Source organism: Crotalus tigris, unplaced genomic scaffold (genome assembly GCF_016545835.1).
Source record: "Crotalus tigris isolate CLP2741 ecotype Arizona unplaced genomic scaffold, ASM1654583v1 scf7180000017987.690289119674:8195010, whole genome shotgun sequence".
NCBI classification, from domain to species: Eukaryota; Metazoa; Chordata; class Lepidosauria; order Squamata; family Viperidae; genus Crotalus; species Crotalus tigris.
In genome coordinates, this window is record NW_024096758.1 from 5,474,201 (window position 1) to 5,495,581 (window position 21,381).

Sequence of the window (21,381 nt, forward strand, 5' to 3'; positions counted from 1 at the left end):
CACATTTCTTGGGCTGCCTTTAAAGATAGCCTGGAAATTTGATACTGCTTATTGAACAGGGAGAGCTGTTTCACCTGTATTGCATGTACTGCATTGCCTGTTACATTTCTGATTTTCTTTTGAAAGTTGATAAAGCCCTAGGCTGTTTGAGTCTAAGTTACCTTAAAAACCTCTTTTATGATATCAGATGAGGAAGGATTACTCCTACACTTTAGAAGGGTGGAAGCTCAGAAACCTTTTCTGTGACTCCTCTGACACTTTAAAATAGCTTGATCTCCAAGCTCTAAATGTTTCTCTCTCCCCCTCCCAAAGGATGTACTTTTGTTGAATATAATTTTTACAATTAGCTTCAGCTTTTAAACTATTTCATTCTGTTGTATGCAGCTTTTGATTTTTAATGGTATACCTAGAGAGTATTGAATATGGTAGGTACAAGCTGTGCAATAAATAATATTTAGAAGTCAGAATGCTAGACCATGTTAGGCCTGCTACCGGATTCGTTTATTCATCAATGTTAAGCATTTTCATGAGCGACCAAATTCTTTCTGCACAATTATTGCTCCACCTGAAGCAGTAGGTCATTTCCCCCACATTACTGAGAGCAATGGAGGCAAGAAATAAATAAATAAAATTCCTTAATACCTTGCCCCAAAGCTGCTTTCACCCTTCAAATACCAACAGCAATGTTTTGGGAATTCTGGAAACTTTAATCCCCAAATATCTGGAGACAAAAGTCTAAGAAATCTTTTAAATATAATGATTCACCTCATGATAGATATCTCTAGGGCAGGCATGTCAAACTCACGACATCACGTGACGTCGCGCAACATATCGCAACTTTTTCCCCATTGCCGGCAATGGGGTGGGTGTGGTTTTGGCATGACGCATCTGGCCTGAAGACCGGCAGTTTGACATGCCTGCTGTAGGGTAATTAGAATGAGACACTGAGGGCAGCTAGAGTAATATCCTATATATGATAGGGACTAGTAGTTTATCTAAGAGGGGGAGAATCAGAGGTATATTATGCAGCAGGTTACTGTTGTTATGAGATCAGTTTTCCAACTGTCCTCACATTGGTTTGCACACTGCATTAAGCCATAATTAATTTTAAACTTGGTTTACTAATTAAGTTGGCTTGCTCATAGATGTTAAAATACATTCACACATTGTTTTAAGCTGAAACCAAACAAGTAATATTTTTGTTTAGTACCATGTAGGAACCCCCTGACATCTACATTGATATTTCAGAATTGCCTCATGTAAGAAAACACAAATCAGTGCAAGGGAAGTTTGGACAGATCTATACATTTGGCAAGAAATGTATAGAAAACGAGGTATTTCACAAGGCCCTAGTTGCTAAAAAAAAAAGATTCTGGGTCTCAGGTCTATTTGAACATAGAACACAGTCAAGGATAAAGAGAGATACTGTATCTACATGTTCAAATATACTCATGATAATAAATAAATTCCAGAGTGAAGCCCTAGCTCTAAACTGAGTGTTGGAATAAACAGAAAGGCATTGATAAATTCTATAATAAATATAACTCCATTTCTGACAGCAACAAATCGATAGCAAACGATGCCCCCCAAAAACCAGAGAACAGCTGAACATAAATTACTTAAGTCCTGGACAAGGATTCAGTTGATTCTCCCAGAGTTGGGAATCCTGTTTCACTCAGGTGCTCACACAATGGGATATATAAACAGAGGCATGGAGCAGAGACACGCAGGTTTATTCATTCTTCCAACATTACTGCTCCACATTTTTGACACGCAGAACAACAGGAACAGAGGTGCAAGGGATCATCCCCAACTCTGTAATGACCAGATCCACCAACTCTAGGGGGGTCACATCATAGACTAAATTGAGAAGGCGCAACGATTTGCTTTCCTGCCAGTTGGATAATGGACTTCTCTTTCCTTTTGACCCAATCAGGTCATCTGGATCATCTGCAAACATAGGAACAGGGGCCAGTTAGAAAAGCACTAGTTCTTTTTCAAAGCAGCATGGGCCAAGATTTCTCCCTCATGTTGGACAAGTCCTGAGGCTATTGTTTCCTGTCCTTTCCTTTTGCACATTCTGATGCTTACTTTGCTTCAGTGTTTGTGCTTTTGTAAATCATGGGCTAGTAGTCACTCCCCTAAGCTAATCTAACTCATAACATTGATCTGAGATAAGCATGTGCTTCAATTCTCAGTGGTCTTGAGGAATGAAAGTGACATGAAACAAAACAGAAAATGGTAGCCTTTCTATGCAAGCTTTTCCCATTAAAGGGACGATTTTTGGTGCTCTCACTTGTATTAGTCCAAATGTTGAGATCAACAAAAGACTACCCACTATCTCCAGGAATCTATACGAAAAATGGCTAACATTCCACAAAATAGTCAGATCTGCCTTCTCCAGAGAACTCGATATTTTAAAATTAAAAATGCCAATTTTTTTATTTTTGGCATTTGCAATATTGTGCGACAATATGCACAATATTGCATATTATTGCAATACTGTTGCATATTATTGCATGCTATTGGTCTGTCATCCAAAAAGATACCTGAGGCTTGCCACCAGACATACCAAGTTCATTGGAGACAAAGGAGTCGGTCTGAACCCGATCACAGAACTTGTAGGTCTCACAGCAGACTAGTACAGACACATTATAGGCCTTGGAAAGCAGTGCAATTTGTGAGGTGCCCATACGTGACATCACTGACCCATTGGCTAATAGTGCATGAGCTCCTAACAGCACTTTGGAAACCTGCAGAGAGGGGGGGAGGGAGGGAGGGAGGGAGAGAAAGAGAGAGAGAGCTATTTCACTTATTTTATAACCATCTGTAGCCTTTATTTACTTAAAAGATCCCCATCATTCTTAACACTATCCCATTTCAAATCCATTTCAAATCCAATGATTAAGAACTCCCAGGGAATCCCTGGTTTCCCCATGTTACCAATGTGGAAACTGGATGAGTGGGGCAGCGTATAAATTTAATAAATAATAATCAGAACCTACTGGTCTGATACACTCTCTGTTCAGCCTCCAGATTCTGCCTCTACCCCACAGAATTCACCTTTTAGTTCTTCTACCAACACTTCTCTACCCATATCACATTTCAAAGCTCCTACCTCAGGTAACATGTAGGAGATGGCATTGATTAGCACATAGCTGCAGCGGACTCCCTGTTTCACCAGGCGGCATAGTGTCTCCCGCCCTTCTAACCGTGGCTGACTGTCCACTACCACCACTCGGAAGGCACGATGATTGGCATGAGCCTCACAGAGAATGCGGCTCACCAAGGACGAGCTACCAAGCAAACATGAGCAGAGATAAACAGATGAGGAACTTACTCAGGCAACATTTCACTTGACCAACTTTTGGAAACCCAGGATGCCTTTGCTCTCAGACTTGGAAATCTCTGTCTCTTCTTTCCTTACTTTAACTCAAATATGATATTAGCCCCTCTAGGTAGATCAGATCAGGAAGGCCAAAACTGCTTTTGTTCAGACTAGCTATAATAACACAATTTTCCAAATCTGATTGTGCTATACCTCCCCCCCCCCGGTGAGTTAGGCAGATATCTACCTGAACCACTTCTCAATGGTATCTCATTCTGTACTTAAAAGATGCTTTAGCTTCTTTTACCCAGGTAACAATTCCTGCATATCTCCACCAAAATCATTTTATGCTTCACAGATAAAGTGTTCTGAACTGCGCTGATTGCTGTGAGCACAGCATAAGATCTAACTTAAGATTATGAATTCCAGACAAACTCCCCAGGAGGCAACCTATCATCTTCTGGCATTACTACCATGGCTACAATCACTCACTCTTTGCACAACAGTACTATTGCTTTGTTTTGCAGAGCCTGCCAGACACCTTTCTTTTTTCATCCCCATCATCATGTAACATCCAGGACAACAGCTTAGATTCTGAAAAGCATCATTCAGATAAGAACAAAGTTGTTTTTCTTCCCCCACCCAAGCACAACTCCATACCATCCATAGACAAGGATGACGTCACCATCGTTGATCTTCTCAAAGGCAAATTTGGAAATGGCTTCAGCTGCCAGAAAAATCTTCTCCCGCTCATATTTGTCAATTGTCTCCTGAAGTTGCTCCTTGGCCTATTCCCAAGAGACAGTTGATCATGTGTGGTCAGTCCCCTCCCTGCTTACTGTGCTCAGCTGGATGCATTTCTTGTATTTGATATAATGGATAAACTTCCTATAACTGCTTGATATAGGCATGATATTTTATTGTTTTGAAATTGTCAGTAAATAAATGAATCTCTCCCACAATATCTAAGCTAGATCTCCTGCTTATCCCTTGGAGAATAAGAAAAAAGCTCTGGTTTCCCACCCTGTGATATTGAGCATGACAACATTTCTTTGGAAAATGAAAAAGATAAGCCTGAACAATAAATTTTCGGGCAATAACCAAAAAGACCAAAACATTGGCAAGATGAAGGGCTAACGATCTATGCCAACCTGAACTGATAATGACATTCCCAGGAAAGGGAGCAAAGTGGAAGAAAAAAAAGCCATCACCTTGCACACCATGGATTCCATGCTACATTCAGAATTTCAACCAGCATCAGAGTTTGTAAGTTTGAACTCACCTTCTCTTCTCGTATGGTCCCTGGCAGTGAAGAGATCTCCTTCTTAAGAAATTTGATGGCATTGCCCATGCTGGCAGAGAGGGGCCTGCACTGAGTCAGGAAGCTGCAGAAGAAAGGCACACTCAGCTCAGCATCAGAAGCACCTTTCCACCTCCAGATGTCCAAAAGGGAAAATCCCTTGTTCCCAATCACCTGATGTAAGGTTTCAGCTTGTTTACAAGATCCCGTGAAAGTTCCTCGTTGGCCGGAGTGGTATAGTCTCTAATCACCTGAAGGACAGGGTAAACGAGAAGCTGCAAACTTTCAAAGCTAAAAACCCAACATGAACAGGAGAGGAGTCCTACAGCAGATCAAGTCAAGGTGAGTTTACCCAAGTCTGGCAACTTGTTCCCATGTTAGCTAATCAGCGGCTACTATGGGAGCTCATCTGAAACCAATGGAGACAACTAATATTGTCTACAGTATTATTTGTGCTCCCCAGCAAAACAGGTTCTGTTAGAGCTGAGAAGCTGCATATAGCCATTGATCTCTTCCTTTTCCAGGAATTTATTAAATTCTTTTAAACCAGCTAAGCCTATGACTATTCCATTTGTAGAATGGATGGTAAATTCATTTTCTTCTGAGAATGTATTTACCTAGTCAGGAATTTTAGACCAGGGGTCCTCAATCCACGGGCTATAGTCCACTATTGGGCCTTGAGTTGTTTGGAACTGGGCTGTTGCAGACATGGCAGACAAGTGCGTGCATCCTCACTTGTGCCAGCAGTGGGGAAGCATGTGTGCATGTGCTCCATTTGTGTGAGTGGCGGGCAAATTGTAATACATGTTTTGAATTATTAGCCACCGAAAGTCGTTTGCTGAAATGGGCAACAGTGGAAATCAAATAAATAAACATTTTAAAAAAATCTCAGAAGGTGGCTGACACACTACTGTTTGATACTGTTGTCAAGAAATCAACATAGGTGTGTCAGTGCCATCATGTGACCATACAATCAAGAGGAATCGATCTTGACTCAAGAGAGACTATCTTACAGTCCATTACATTAGGTAAACCAAGGAAAGGAAAGATGCTTCATACATGTTTATCATAACTATTTCCTGTTTTAGTACCAGTTCTTCCAATGAGAAGAGATCCAGACTGGTCTAAACAATACTTCTAACTCCCTTCTTCAGCAATACCTGTTTGAAAACTTTTAAGAGTGCAATACACCGAGCATTGGAGCCATTAATGATGCCCTGAGAGTACTGGAGGCCAAGACGCACCACTGCAGGGTGGATGGTGGAGACCGGGATGCTGCAGGTGAACAAATTGTGGATTATTCCATATCATCTCAACACTCCCCAATAAAACTGGCACTTTTTGCACAGTGTCTATCATATCAAAGCCCAACTACATGTTATTTTCAAGAAAGAAAATATTATTCTTACTCATCTTTTTCTCCCGTCTTTTTGAAATACCATAAAAGAGAGATGATGTGAATAAAATTATAAAGAGTAATGAATATATATCCTGAAATAGCTGAGGAGCACTTTCAGAGGGAGAAAAGAAGAAGATAAACTTTAACCCAAGCACTTTGCCTTGAAACCTTGTACTAGGATGGAATCTAAGCATAGAAACTTCCCAAGGCCAGGCAGCAGGAACAGAGCTCTGATCTAACCAGGCCAATTTCATTGAGCAAAGAACATGGTTCTTGGTCTTGTGACCTCTATTCTTCCTTCTTTTTTCTAGGAACGGTTTAGAAAATGTCCTCTCAACATCATTTATGAATGTTTAAAAGTGCTATGATAAGGCCCCTTTGAGTTCAGTGCTTTTTTCTTGATTCACAGGCACTCACCTCATCTGTTGTGTGAGTAACTCTTTGCGACTATACTGATGCAAGTGGGAGAACAGACTAACTTTGGCACCATAATCTGGCCTCATAGGGACCTGCAGACATGGGGGGAAAAACCAGTCTAAGCATGGAAGGTGATCAATCAACCATATATCGTCACCACCTGTGGTGAGCTGCCTCTTAATAAGAATTTTTCATACGATTTCCCTGCCCCATAAGTACTTTAATTTGTGCAGTGCTTTTTTAGTTATTATGTCTCTTTAATCAAGACCAGTTAACAAAATGGAGCATTTTTACAGGAACCCAGATCGCTGGACCCAATATACCATTTCTTAAAAGCCATAATGGTTAAACAAAGATCAGGAATTTCAGAAAGAAGCTAAAATCTTGGAAAAAGCAAGATCAGGGAAAAGTGAGGGGCTGCCTCAATAGGTTTGGACTTCAGCAATTCTTGACCAGGCAAACCCTGCTTTATAGTTTCTTAGCTACTTCTTAAATAGGCAAGCTGGAGAAAATGTAAACATTTTCATATCTCTACAGACCATACAAAGTGTACAAAAGGGGAGGGTTACAGTGTATGTTAATGTAAAAATAACAAGACAATTCAGGCATCTCTCTGGAAAAAAGGCCCATCTCTGTCCTATTGAGGCAGATAAATCAAAGTTGGCTACTATTTCTCTAAGAAGCCAAGTAAAAAGTCACATTTGGTTGAGCGGGTAATCACATATGACATCAATTTGGAAATAAACCTCTGTTTGGTTATCAATGACAGACACTCGCAGATGCAGAACATTTATTATACATATTATTAGAAAACTACAATGTTACATTACTTTTTGACATAATCGCCATTCAGATTGAGGCACTTGTCATAACGTCTTACAAGGTTTGAAATTCCTTAGTAGTAGTCGCTCAGCACCAAACCTGTGCTATGGGGGGTGTGTGATCAAAAACATCCCAACAGAACTGCTTCAAAATTTCTTGGTGCATCTAGCAATGTGCGGGTGAGCATTATCATGAACCAACATCATACAGGAAGTGGTGCCATAGAAAATCCCTCCAAATGTGAAGATGCCAAAGGAGTACTGATAGTGAAGTTCATGGAACGTGGTTTGACCATCAGTTCAGAAGTCTGTTGTGAAACATTACAAAAACTCAAGACAAGCCATCCATAACAAGTGTCGAGGCATGCTGACTTCTAGTGTTATGTTGGTTCACGATAATGCTCGCCCGCACACTGCTAGATGTACCCAAGACTTCTGAAGCAGTTCCGTTGAGATGTTTTTGTTCATCCCCCCTTATAGCCCAGATTTGGTGCCGAGCAACTACTACTAAGGAATTTCAAACCTTGTAAGACATTATGTCAAGTGCCTCAATTTGAATGGCGATTATGTCCAAAAGAAATGTAAAGTTGTAGTTTTCTAATAATAGAATAAAAGTTCTGTATCTGTGAATGTCTGTCATTGATAACCAAATGGAGGTTTATTTCCGAATTGCCCTCATAAATGATTTAATTGAACTAAATCAATCAAGAAATATGCCTGTAAAGGTATTTTTTGACATCTTCATTGTCCTCATTTATTGAATTTGTCTCCCAAGTCCCAAAGACTCTTCATATTTTTTTCAGAATTGCCTCTTCCAATCAAGCACAAAATGTTTTAGTGTTAAATCTTAAAAAATAGATAAACAACCCAGGGATGAACTGGAGGGAGATACTCAAGTTGGCTTTTCTTTGAGGATGTTAGATAGGATTTGTTTGGCTTCTTTAACTTAGTTCTCAACACCAAAAAGGCACTTGAGTATAATGATCTCAACAGTACTTCGATTCTCAGTCTTGAAGCAGACTAAAGAAACACAATTGCTACCTGCACATATGTGGTGCCTAAACTAATAGCATATAAAAACATAATATATAATACATATTATTTATTATTATATAACATAATATACAATAACATACGGTGAATGTTTCACACAACACACTAAACCACAAGCTGATTGAATCTACAGTGCTGAGTGAAGCAGATCTATGACTCTACAGGTAATCCTCAATTTAAGATTGTAACTGATCCCAAAATTAGTCGTAAGTCATTGTGATTGTAAATTGATGCATCATGTGACCAGACCAGATTTTTGGGAGGCAGTAATTAGGTGAACATTGCAATCATTAAGTGAATCAATTTTACTGAATTGGTGTTTTTTGAAGGAAATTGGAAATAAATGTCAAAAACCGGCAAAAATATTGCAGTCATGTGACTATGAGATGCAGCAAGTGATTGTAAAAGCTGGTTGCCAAGCTCCCAAAATGTGATCACATGACTGCAGGAGGATGGGGCCATTGTAACTTCAAACTGGCAGTAAGTACCTTAGGGAGAAGCCTGTCATAACTTTGAACTGTCATTGTCATAAGTTGAGGACTACTTGTATAGCTTATTTACCTCCACCTCTTCCAGCCACTATTCTTCATGGGGTCTGGAGTCCTACCTGCTGACGCTCCAACTTTTTGGCTAGCTTTTTTTGGGCAGCTGGATCATCCACCTGCACATGTTCTGGGAGCCTCTTGACTGCTGGGGAGAGAAGGGGGCAAAGCTCAGAAGATGAAGCTTTCTAGCTGGGTCACCAACAACTTTTCCTTCCTGACAGAGCCTCACCTGGCTGGACTTCATTGGGTCCTACCCGAGGCTTTGTAGGCATGGTTGTCTGACTCGGATCACCCTTCCGAGCTTGCTTCAACGCCCGATCGGCCTCCTGCTTGGCCCGGCGCTCAGCTCGCAACTCAGCCTTACTTTTGCCCAGGCCCGCCCTCTCGCCACCAGAGACTTTGTCAGGAAGACCCGGCGTGGTAGGTTCTGGCCCTAAACCCAAAGAAGGAAGGAGAAGATGACGAGATAAGCGGAGGCCCGCGCCGTCCATTCCGCCAGGGAGCTCCGACGAATCGTCTCCCTCCGCAGCTCAGACTGCGAAAAAAAAGCGACCTCCCAACCCTCCTCCTTCGCCCCTCCGGAACCTGGCGGAGGCAGCTGCCCAGCAGGCGTGGGACCGGGATGGACGAGCCCATCGGGGGGCAGCTTGGGCTCCTTCTCCGCTTCGCGGCGCTTTTTCTTCTGTTGCCTCTTCTCTTTCCGGAGCTGCAACTTGCCTTCCGCGCTGGGCGCCTACATGAAAAATAAGAAGACAGTCACACGAGGGGGACAGAGAGAGCTGCGGTATTCCCATAACCTGCCGCTACCCAGATGCTCATCCGATCCTGCAACGCGCCCCCTTTCCCAAGTACCTGGCTGCGCTCCGGGGCCTCGCAGCTCCCCGGCTCCGCCATAGCCACTCCGCTGGCTCCGCCCTGACCTCACCCGGCAATGTCAGCGACAGCGCCCCCTGCTGCTCAGAGCGGGTTCGTCAGGAAACATCTCACCTCTCCGTGGTCCCGGGCACTGAGGACGGGGAGAAGTTGATTGGGCAGGGGACCGAAGAGCCACCCCCTCCTTTGTCCAGCGGGTTGTACTGGGAAAAAAAAAAGGTTCGGGAGTGTGGCGCAAGTGGCAGCTCGCCCCGTACAGTCCACGAACCGAAGGGTTTGCGCGGGCAACTTTGCTGCTGCGACGTGGAGGATAATAGCTGATGGGCAGGCATGTGGTTGCCTCGCTCCACACACCACGCCAATAAATAAATCACAATGGCTGTGTTCGGCAATTATGCAATATCAAGCGAACTCTATTTTGTTGCTCCCCACAACGTATTAAGAAAGACAGCCGCTGCATTTCTACGATTTGTCTTTGGTGCATGGTGCAATCTACTCGCACTGACCACCCGAGGAGAGTCCTGTCGGCCTCTGCAATATTGCTTATTGCAGCAGCAACACAACTCGCAGGTGACAATAGCGGCTACCCTGATTACCACGAATAGGCATCAAAAATAGGAAACCAGATGCGGGTTGCAAAAATCCGGATGACCATTATTTGGCAGCAGCTGTCCGGCCACGGGACAAAACAGGCTCCGAGAATTCTTAGCGGCCAATACTGCCTTCGGGTGTGCTTGTATCGTTTAACTTCTACGTGCCACGAGCTTCCTTTGGGTGTTGGGGGAGGCGGTTCAGCTCCCTTATTCCAAATTTGGGGGGGGGGGCTCCGGACGGTCGAGGTAAAAATGAACCTGGGCAAGACTGAGACATTTTCGCTTTCAACATTCCCTCTCTGGCCAACACTTGGTCTTTCCTGGGTCACACCATCCACGGGTAGGGCCGGCAGATGACCAGCGGCGAAAAAAAGGGAGAGGCGAGTTTTCCCCGGTCCTCCTCCTTCCGTTCCGCCCACAGTGGTGCGTCCCTCCCTCTCTCCGCCCGCAAGATGGCGGGTACGTCGGAGTCCAATTCCGGGCCGAATCGGAGATAGCGGGACGGCAGCAGCTGCAGACAGAGGTGGAAGCGGCCATGCACTTCTCCATCCCCGAGACCGAGACCCGCGCCGGGGATGGCGGCAACGCTGCGGCCTACGTGGCGAGTGTCAAGCCCATGGAGGCGGGGCGCAGAGTTCCTCGGGCTCCCTCCCCCACTGGGATTAAGCCCTAAAATCAGGAAAGGGCATCGAAGTGCGATTTACACCCTGGGCGAGTCGCTCTGATGACTTTGGGCATCCCCAGGTTGCTTCTCTGCAGCAATTGTAGGCGCCCGCGAAGTGGGCGGAGGGGTGGGAAGAGCGCCCGGTTGGGAATGGGTGGTTTCGTTTCTCTTCCACAAGCCATGTTAAGTCTACTTTTCTCTTCGCGCTGAGTCTTGAAGCCAGATACAGCAGGCGCCAGGTTGGGCCCCGGGGAAGTTGTAGCTGGCTGCTGTGAGGCAGGACAGACCCAGATCTCAGTCTCTCCTTGAATTATTTTGGAGTGGGTTTTTTTTGGGGGGGGGGGATAAAAAGGCTTTGGGTGTTTCAGGGAAAGAATTATAAATGCTATTTTTAAGAAGGGATACTTGCTATTGACAGTCTTTTGGCATGGGAAAGATTCCTTGCATAACCAGGAATTATGGATTCTATAACTACTCCTGGGTAGTAAGTCCAGGAGCAAACACAGATATCCCTTCATTGTAGGTGTAATTCATGTTTTGTTTCTGTTTGATACAGAAAGGTTACTTTGAATAAAGTGCAAAGCTATAGAACTCAATAAATGAGCTCATACATCTCTTTAACAGGCATGCAGTAGTTATAGTACCATCTTGGTTACAAAATTTAGTTTTTTAAATGTTATTGAAAAGCATACCCATTTCAGGCCTTGATCTCCTTCACTAAGATTTATAGCTTCTACTTCCTGCAGATTGATGAAATCTTTTTCTGCCTGGATGGTGGATAACCTGAGGCTGTTTTTGTTTCAGCACTTCCAAACTTTCCTTATTTTAGGCCAGTGTTTCCCAAACTTGACAATTTTAAGGCATGTGGACTTCAACTCCCAGAATTCCACAGCCAACATTGCTGGCTGTGGAATTCTGGGAGTTGAAGTCCACATGCCTTAAAATTGTCAAGTTTGGGAAACACTGTTTTAGGCAATTGCCTTCCCTTGTGTCTTCATGCTATATAATTGCTTCTTAAGGATCAGAACCCTAAATTCTTAGTTTAGAAGACCTGTTCTTTCTTTGATTCTTCATGAGGCTATGGAATTAATGGTAGTACTTTGTAATTCATAGAAGACAGTACCGTTTCTCCACTTTATCTCTGGGAATGGGATAGCTTAAGGGCTTTCTCATAAACATATTCCCTAATGATGTATTTTCCTTCTGTCCCAACAGGCCTACAGCATTCATGTGAATGGTGTTCTGCACTGCCAGGTGCGATACAGCCAGCTGCTTAGTTTGCATGAACAGGTAATGCAGGGAGGCATGTATGTAAAAAATTGCCAGAATTGCTCCTTTGTGAAAAGTTAGCAGAATTTCACTAAAAGCCTTGCTCCTAGAGTAGTGTTTTATTAATTCAATTAATTTATGTAACTAAGCCAGTTTGGTCTAATGCTTAAGGACCAGGCTAGAAACCAGGAGACTTAGTTGTAGTCCCACCTTAGGAAGAAAGCCAGCTTGGATCAGTCTCTCTCTTTCAATGCACAACATCAGGCTTGGGTGACAATTCAATTGCTCAATTCCTGTCATAGCCAATGGATCAGCCACATGTTGGTTTGAAAAAAAGGAAAAACCTACACTTGCAGAAAAACACTAAGAAAAAAAATGGGTGTATATATCTTATTATCAAAATTCTGGTAAGTAGCAAAATAGTATTTTATTGCCTGAAGATGAACTCTGCTTTTCTTTCTGCAGCTAAGGAAGGAATATGGAGCTAATGTGGTACCAGCTTTTCCTCCAAAAAAGATCTTCACCCTCACCCCAGTGGAAGTGGAGCAGCGGCGGGAACAACTAGAAAAATATATGCAAGCAGGTAAGTTTTATTGGGCAAATCAAGGTAAAATAGTATGCATGCATTTGCAAGTAGGTATTTTCTAGGCACAGGGAATGAGCTTTGGCTGAAAGCAAAATAGTTGATAGTACCTTCTGTTTATTTATTTAAAATATTTATATAGTCACTTATCTTGTACCAAACTCTTAAGTGCTCACAACCAAAGGATGACATACCTATTTACAATAAAAATATAAAACCATAGGTATTTTAAAAAGCTGATATTTCTGTTGTCAATCCATAGTACGGCAGGACCCCTTGCTGGGAGGTAGTGAGATCTTCAATAGCTTCCTGCGCAAAGCCCAGCAGGTAAGGAGATGGGTAAATGCAGAGTACAAAGTATATGCCAGGTGGAGAAAATCTGATTGGAGTCTTGTGTATTTCCAGGAAACCCAGCAGATCCCAACTGAGGAGGTACAGCTAGATGTGCTGTTATCCAATGGGCAGAAGGTGAAAGTCACAATTCTCACTTCAGACCAAACAGAGGATGTTCTGGAGGTGAGGCTTTCCCAGAAATAAAAATGGGTCATGTTGAGAAAGGAATGGAGGAGAGATTACCATATATGCCCATAGTAATTTCTCTCCCTTTCTTATAGTAAGATTCAATGTGACAGATTGCTTTCTTCTAAGGACCAGTGGCCTATACCAAAGAAGCCCCACTGTAGTGGCAATATTTAAGGCAGCCTTCCCCTAAGTTACTATTAAGAGGAAAGAGTTCAGCATCTGGCTTATTTTTCCATTGTTTGTAGGCTGTGGCCTTGAAGTTGGACTTGCCGGAGGATTTGATTGGCTACTTCCATCTCTTCCTTGTGCGGGAAGCCAAGGATGGAGCATTTTCCTGTGAGTTAACATCTTGCTGTGCTTGCTATAATGGCAGAGAAAAACCATTCTGCCTGCCAGGAAAGGCGGGCAGGCATGTATCTCTGTCTGTGTGTTTGTGTGAATAAGGATGAGTTTGAGGCATGCTGCATGGTTAGCTCTAAACTGTCTTTTACAGTCATCCGGAAATTGCAGGAATTTGAGCTTCCTTATGTATCAGTCACCAGCCTCCGCAACCCTGAATACAAGATCCTGCTGCGCAAGAGGTAAGAAATGTGCAAAGGGTAGGAGTCAATATAATCAATCCCAGCCAAATAATAGTTGAGTGAAGACCCATTAATGGCTTGCCTCTGCCATCTTTTTCCTCTTCCTCCACCCAGCTACTGGGACTCTGCCTTTGATGATGATGTCATGGAGCAGCGGGTAGGACTAAACCTGCTATATGCCCAGGTCAGGCACTAAGGTTGAGTGGCAGGGAGGAAGATGGGAAGTGGGCAGGCAGGCAGCAGCATTTCCTCCTTATTTGTTTTTCTCACAGACAGTTGCAGATATTGAACGGGGCTGGATCCTTGCCAATAAGGAACAGCACCGTCAGCTTAAATCTTTACAGGAAAAGGTCTCTAAAAAAGAGGTAGGTTTCCATTTTCCTTTACCTATGCAGTCTGAGTCAGTCTACATTACCTTGTTTCATTTCCAGGTAGCTGTAATGAAATTTATACATCCAAGGTCACAAGCTTCTCTGTGAATGTTCTCTCTCTTGTTATAGTTCATCCGCTTGGCACAAACCCTCAAGTATTATGGCTATCTCAAATTTGACCCCTGTATTACGGATTTCCCTGAGAAAGGCTGTCATGTTATTGTTGGAGCAGGCAACAGTGAACTGAATTTCCAGGTCAAGCTGCCCAATGACCAGATCAAGGAAGGGAGTTTCAAAGTGACACGGATGCGTTGTTGGAGAGTAACTTCCTCGGTGAGCTAACACATGAATCAAATTGTCTCTGCTTTATTGAGGATGGCCTGTTCTGCTTTTGAGGGAGGAGTATTTCCCTATGTCAGGGGTAGTCAACCTTGGCTCTTTTATGACCCGTGGACTTCAACTCCCAGAATTCCTGAGCCAGAATGGCTGGCTCAGGAATTCTGGGAGTTGAAGTCCATGAGTCATAAAAGAGCCAAGGTTACCTACCCATGCCCTATGTCACCCTTCTGTCTGGGAATTTCTTAAGACTAGAGAAGAAGCCTCGTCACTTGCAGGCAAACCAAGGGTTTTTCAGCCTCAATATCCCCCTCCCCCTGCTTCACTAATAAGCAATTATTAGACTGCTCTGTTTTAGGTCCCTGTGCACAACGGAACATCAGGCACAAATTCTGGCAAGTCAGAGGTGAAATTGGAACTAGCTTTTGAGTACCTGATGAGCAAGGACCGATTGCAGTGGGTCACCATCACTAGTCCACAGGTAAGATGTATGTACGTGGGGGGAGGAGATTATACTCCTGGATGAATTCTTACGTTTTGAACTTTGAATCTAGTAAACTGCATCGGTATCTGATCCACTACCCCATTCAATGCAGATTCCTTTACTGATCTATTCTCCTTACAAATAATGCAATATCACAAATGGAAACAAGCTCAATTTTATTCTTATTTGCTTCCCGATCATAACTCCAGTATCAAATTTGTTTTTTCCTATCCTAAGTTTACAAAATCAAGGCTCCGCCAGTTGGGATAATACTGCAGAGAAGTAAGAACATTTCTGTCTCATTTCTTAGGCTATAATGTTGAGCATCTGTTTGCAGTCCATGGTGGATGAGCTGATGGTGAAGAAATCTGGAGGAAGCATACGTAAGGTGAGACTCGGACTTCTTATTCCTTTGGTACAGATGGCTAGGTCAGATTTGTTTCCTGGTCATGTACAAAAGCAATATGTTAGGATGGGTGGCTCCAAGCATCTCGATACTCTTCTTTAATAGATGTTCCGTAGACGAACCATTGGAGCCTTACAGCGTTCAGACAGCCAGCAAGCATTGAAATCTCCTCCTCTTTTGGTAAGTAGATCCTGTCATCTCTGCTTCTTCCTGTTCCTTTCAATTAGTTTTTCTCCTTTAACGTACCTGTGTGTTTTGCTAGGATTCCCCTGATGGTAGTAGGGACCCTATTACAAAAGTCTCGGTGAGTAATTATTCCTCTTATCCTTCCCTATGAAAAAATATGATCTACCATGGCACGACTCTTGCTAATTTGCACCTCTTCTCTCCCTTTTCCAGAGCAAATTGGGCTCTGTCAGCTTACGGGCCATCAGCCATTCCAGCTCTTCAAATGACATTGGGGCAAATGATTTCCATGGCAACTATGCCTTTGAGGGCATTGGCGATGAGGACCTTTAAATGCCCTGCTTTGCCCCCAATATCTTTGTGGAATGTATGACCTGCTTGCGGGTTGATCTTGATGTGCCTCAACCCCCAGCTGGCTGTGTGTCCTTTGCCAGAATCTCTGTCTGCAGAGGCAATTTGCAGGGCTGACTAGTAGCTTCAGCTTCATACATGCCAAACTAGGGTAGAGTGGACATTTGCACAAACGGCAAACACAACTCTGATTGCTCACAGTAGACTTTTAACTATAACCGTTAGACTTGTAATCTTGTTTACCTACCTGCTGTTTACATTTGAACATTAACAAATCTTTGTGACAGTGATTAAATAAATCATGATTGGAAATAAATCCTGTGAGCCCTTCTTTCTACTACATCCAATTTCCCAATTTCCTGCTCCAACATCTTGGCACTAGAGCTGTGTACTCAAGCAAAAATGATAAGGAAACTATTATGGACACAGTAGAGGCCACATTACTGAAACCATATTATCTGTTTTCCTCTCCTGCTGGAAATAAGATGGTGAAAAGACAGCATATGCCTGCCATAAATATGCTCACATAGGCCACTTCAGCAGCAGCACATCTGCACTGTGATCAGGTTTGCCAGTCTCCAGCTGCTCTTGCCAGCCAAAATAAAGCCAGATAAGAAAACAGTTTAATGCATTAATACACCATATAAATTACACAGATTCAAGCAGCAACCACAAAGGACTAGAGAGAGGAGGCACAAAAAAGACAAAAGAGGACAAAGGAGCTCCTCTCTACAGGTTTCAGCTGTCCCACAGAGTAACAGTTTCAAAGAGTGGTCTGCAGAGCAGATGACTTTTTCTTCCTATGGACAGAAGCACTGGATAGGGCAAGGCCCTAAGGTGCTTTTCAGCAAAGAAAATAATGCTTTCTTTAAAAGGTGGTACAAGTACATACAGCTCCTTCTCCTGCACATCCCAGTCAATCTTTTACATAGGCTTGACAGCAGGCAACTATAATGAGAGTTGGAAGCCCAAGGAGTCTTTCAGCATCATTAGGTCAGGCTACTGTCCGGACCAGGCCCTCCTTCCTCTCCCAGGCCCTGCCCATGCACCTTCTGGTGACGCTTATAATTGTCCCAGTGGCCAGTAGTGTAGGGGCAGATGCGGCACTGAAAGGGCTTTTCACCTGTATGCCGCAGCATGTGACGCTTGAGGTTCATGCTCTGGTTGCATGAATATGGGCAGAGACGGCAGCGGAAAGGCTTGTCCCCCGAATGGATGCGTCCATGGCGCTTGAGGTTGGCAAGATTGCCACAGGCATATGGGCATAGGGGGCACTTGTAGGGTTTCTCACCAGTGTGCACCCGCTGGTGCCGCTTGAGGTTGTCCAGATGGGCTGAGGCATATGGACAGAGAGCACAGGCAAAGGGCTTTTCTCCACTGTGTGTCTTCATATGGCGGGCCAGGTGGTTAGGATAGGTGGTAATAAAAGGACATAGCTGGCAGGAGAAGCCTTTTGGTGAGGCTGGTTCAGCCCCCAGCACTGCCAGGCTGCAACGCCCACATACTGGCTCACCCAAACCTTCGTCAGCTTGTAGCACCAATCCACATGCCCTGCATGTGAACGGGAAGAGCAGCTCAGGAAGAACCGTATTAGAGTCTTCCGCCTGCAGAAATGGGGAGCTAGGCAGCAATGGTGGTGGCTCTGTGGAAGAAAAATAGCAATAAACAGAAATGTTCTAAACAGATATTATTGGAACCATCTGTAACTTGCTTCCTTCACTATCATACTTAGTGCAAACCAATTTGCATAATCCTCTGTCCTTAACTCTTGATGTACTACAAGCCCACTGTAGAATACTGCTGTTACAATTGAAATTATAGGAGAGGCAACCAATCCCCTAGAAAGTAAGGGTCCTTGGCACACAACTTCCATGCTCTGGTTCAGGCTAATAAATGCATATCAATGTGGCAGACAAAAAGAGTCTTTATATCAGGCTTCAGATCCTTAATTCCAAAAGTTGCTGAGAACTATTGGTATATCAAGATTTGTAAAGTTTCTCCCTCTTCCTCCCACTGAAAGTTTATATATATTCCCTCCCTTTGCAAGACTATGAATTCTACCTTGCCATTTCCATCATGTACCTGTCTCCTGATCTGCAATGGGTGGTCCCTCCATTTCTGCCTCCGATTCCCCCTGGATCCCCGCGCTGTGGTGCTGGAGGGAATTCCCCTGGACACAGTGGCAGCTGCAGGAGCTACAGCGCACTGGACGTTCCTGGCCATGGACCCGCTGGTGTCTCTTGAGGTTGCCAAGGCTGCTGCAAGCGAAGGGGCAGGTGGGGCAGTGGTAGGGCTTCTCACCAGTGTGGGTTCGCAAATGGCGTGTCAGGTTAACCAGCTGAGCTGAGGCATACGGGCAATGCGGACAGCGGTAAGGTTTCTCGCCATTGTGAGTCTTCATGTGCCGCTTGAGGTGGCTGGAGTAGTGTGAGGCAAAGGGGCAGAGTTGGCAGGAAAAGACTACACGCCCCTTAGGGGAGCCTTCCTCATCCCCTACCTCAGAGGGGCAGCAGGGAGTAGAACCAGGACTAGGCAGGCCACAATGCTGGCAAGCCCGGCCCGGCCCTTCATTCTCTCCATCTTCGTCCTGGGCCTGGCACAGAGACGGGAGATCCTCGTCACTCAGTGTGTAAGCTGGCAGTCCAGGTGTCCCCCCGAGGGAGTCTGCAGCACACAAGGAGGGGACATCAGGTGGGCAGCTGTGGGAATCCTCACTTTGTCCTCTCCCTTGCCTGCTGGTACAATAGGGGGTTACCATGTGTAGGGGAGGCTAAACTCCAGGACTCTTTTCCTCATAACTAAAATTCTTGCCATCATTTACAGGCCTTTCTATTAGCTACAGGACCCTCTCCTGGGGATGCTCTGCCTGGTAGTAACACACCCAGCTTTCCCACTCAGAAATATGATGCCCAAACAGTTCTGAAAAGGAAGAAGATGGTGGAGAGACTTGTGCTGGCTTTGCATACTAGACCCACTGACTAAATTCAATTCCTGGCAACTCAAATGGGAGGATCCAAGAGGCCCTTTCTTTTCCTAGACACAACTCCCCACCCCTCACCCAAACCCACATCTTACATCCCTTATTCCGATTTGCCTAGCGAGGACCCGAACCCACCTTCGGAATCCTTTTCGAAGGCCAGAATCGGAGCACTGCTGTCCTCTTCGTCCTCCAGGGACAGTGATAGCTCCTGTTTTAAGAGGAAGCTGGCTTGTGGCGCCGGGCTCTCCTCTCTTGACGGCTCGGCTGGAGCACCAGGAACCTCCACTACAATAGACAGAGCAGAATGCGGTCGTATTAGAATCTGGGTTCCCCGCTAATGCTCCGCAGAAACGGCTGGCGTCGCCCTGCCATTCTTTCGAAAGGGGGGGGGAATTAATTGCCCTAATTCTGGCCAGAGCCAACCCATCGAACGAGGAAGGATCAAAAGAGGTGGGACTTCTCCCCTTCCCGAGCACAGCGGTCAGGTTAGACCAGGGGTCGAGAGTCAATCGCCCCGAACCCCAACAGGCCGGAGCCTCGGGGCAGGCAGAGAGACGAACAGCTGAAGCCCCGCCACCCAGACACAAACGAGGTGGACGGAGATGCGGCAGCGTCCCCAGAGTGAGCCCGGCAACCCGGCGCTGACCTTTGACGGGCTGCGGGTGGCGCTGCTTCCGGCGGGGCATCTTGCCCCGCAACACGGGGGGTTGGGAGCGGCTCCAGCCCTGGATACCTTCCCCCCTCCGGGCCGCTCGGCCTGGATTGCCACCGGTGAAGCCGCTTCTTCTTTCGCGACGCCCCGACAGCCGCCGCTCCTCCGGCGCTCCCGCCCATCCGCGGGGCGGACGGCAGAATAGCCAACGCTTCCGGCTCCGGTCCCTCCCGTGCTGCATGACGGGAAGTGGAGTCTTTTCCTCTGAACTACAAAGAGGAAGAAAGGCCGCAAGAAGCATGACCTAGATTTGCTCTAATTAGACCCATTCTTATAAACCTATCTTCCGAGACCCCTGCGAAAATGTGACAATTGGTTCTACAAATAACTGCATCTTATTTGAGCGTTTATTTTGAATTACTGTCTGCCGTCATTGGATAGTGGTATCTTCGTAGTGCCCCATTTTTTTCGAACAAGGATTTTAGCAAATCTGTAATGGAGTGGCACATTCTGAGTCCTGCCTGCCAAAATGTTTAAATAAAAAAGAATATATTAACATCTCTCCAGAAAAGTATTGTTTTATGTGGCTAATACTTTTTAAATGAAGATATGGAACTGTATTCTTAGTGTAGCTTGAGGAATGTCTCTAAATTAAACAAGCAAAAATTCCCATGATTTCAATGAAACCTTCTTAGTTGCCTGAACTGGCACTGGCAACTTTTAAAAATGCAAAGCAAGCATTATATTTATATTTCTATTGAACATAAACAGTAAGCTGTAAAAGAGCGAATAGCTTTACTTTGCAACACTGTTGCCACTGCTAGTTTTGGCCACGGTGGATCTAATGATAGAGAACCAGTTTGGTGTAATGGTTAAGGAACTGGCCTAGAAACCAGGATATGGTGAGTTCTAGTCATGCCTTAGGCATGAAAAACCAGCTGGATGACTTTGGGCCAGTCACTGTCTTTCAGCCCAACTCACCTCACAGGATCGTTGAGAAAATAGGAAGAGGAAGGAGTATTGGTATATATGCTGCCTTGAGTTGCATATATAAAAAGGTGAAGTAAAAATCTAAAAAAAAAAAGAGTGAGGACAACAGCAGAGGACAAAATGAATTTACTGAGGAAGAAAAGTAGAGACAAAGGAATAGCCATTTCCCTTCCCTTGACTCTCATCCCCCTGAAACTCATGGAGTTTATTGTACATTGCAATTTCTGCCTTTAGAAATGCACCTATATTAGGACTGTGAGATCTGGATTGCAAAAATCTGGATGACTAACAATAAATGGCAGCAGAGAATTAGTTTTAATCTTTCCTTTTCTCTCATGTTCATCATTTTTTCTATTCAGAATAACAGAATTGAAAGGGACCTTGGGAGTCTTCTAGTCCAACCCCCTACTCAAGCTGGAAAACCTATAACATTTCAGATAAATGGTTGCCCAATCTCTTCTTAAAAACCCCCAATATTCCAATATGTTGATATTCCGACCCATACTGTATCAACAAAAAAGCTGGAAAAAATGTGCTTCAAAACTCCCATCTAGCTGTGAGCTACACAGAGAAATAATAGCAGGTCCTCTTAGCATCTATTAAGTTGCAATCATCTTCCCAAAAGCAGAGCTGAGAATGTCCTATATAAGAATGGAAAGTTTAGCAAAGCTATGGTT

General features: G+C 44.4%; 3 protein-coding genes across 5 annotated transcripts; 1 reads left to right on the forward strand and 2 right to left on the reverse strand.

Moving 5' to 3' along the window:
• Positions 1-482: 482 nt before the first annotated feature.
• EIF2B4 (eukaryotic translation initiation factor 2B subunit delta) lies at positions 483-9,855 on the reverse strand. Of its 2 annotated transcripts, none has more exons than XM_039346127.1 (12): positions 9,716-9,855; positions 9,449-9,596; positions 9,093-9,296; positions 8,926-9,008; positions 6,445-6,536; positions 5,789-5,903; positions 4,803-4,879; positions 4,611-4,713; positions 3,989-4,116; positions 3,119-3,296; positions 2,573-2,753; positions 483-1,950 (listed from the first exon to the last, which is right to left on the reverse strand). In XM_039346127.1, the coding sequence occupies exons 1-12, from the start codon at positions 9,755-9,757 to the stop codon at positions 1,751-1,753; spliced, it is 1,551 nt and encodes a 516-aa protein (XP_039202061.1). In that variant the 5' UTR covers positions 9,758-9,855; the 3' UTR covers positions 483-1,750. The 2 variants fall into 2 exon arrangements, with proteins under 2 accessions (XP_039202061.1, XP_039202062.1); XM_039346128.1 differs by having other exon boundaries at positions 1,751-1,950; positions 8,926-9,005.
• An 897-nt stretch (positions 9,856-10,752) lies between these two features.
• Positions 10,753-16,398, forward strand: SNX17 (sorting nexin 17). The gene is made up of 15 exons (XM_039346132.1): positions 10,753-10,930; positions 12,209-12,283; positions 12,728-12,845; positions 13,108-13,172; positions 13,251-13,361; positions 13,613-13,703; positions 13,861-13,948; positions 14,063-14,132; positions 14,221-14,313; positions 14,449-14,652; positions 15,014-15,136; positions 15,450-15,527; positions 15,651-15,725; positions 15,808-15,849; positions 15,945-16,398. The coding sequence occupies exons 1-15, from the start codon at positions 10,865-10,867 to the stop codon at positions 16,062-16,064; spliced, it is 1,419 nt and encodes a 472-aa protein (XP_039202066.1). The 5' UTR covers positions 10,753-10,864; the 3' UTR covers positions 16,065-16,398.
• A 285-nt stretch (positions 16,399-16,683) lies between these two features.
• Positions 16,684-20,194, reverse strand: ZNF513 (zinc finger protein 513). Of its 2 annotated transcripts, XM_039346129.1 has the most exons (4): positions 19,709-20,194; positions 19,198-19,347; positions 18,165-18,814; positions 16,684-17,724 (listed from the first exon to the last, which is right to left on the reverse strand). In XM_039346129.1, exons 1-4 carry the CDS (start codon positions 19,894-19,896, stop codon positions 17,072-17,074), a joined length of 1,641 nt encoding a protein of 546 aa, XP_039202063.1. In that variant the 5' UTR covers positions 19,897-20,194; the 3' UTR covers positions 16,684-17,071. The 2 variants fall into 2 exon arrangements, with proteins under 2 accessions (XP_039202063.1, XP_039202064.1); XM_039346130.1 differs by lacking the exon at positions 19,709-20,194 and having other exon boundaries at positions 18,165-18,746; positions 19,198-19,343.
• Positions 20,195-21,381: the final 1,187 nt, after the last annotated feature.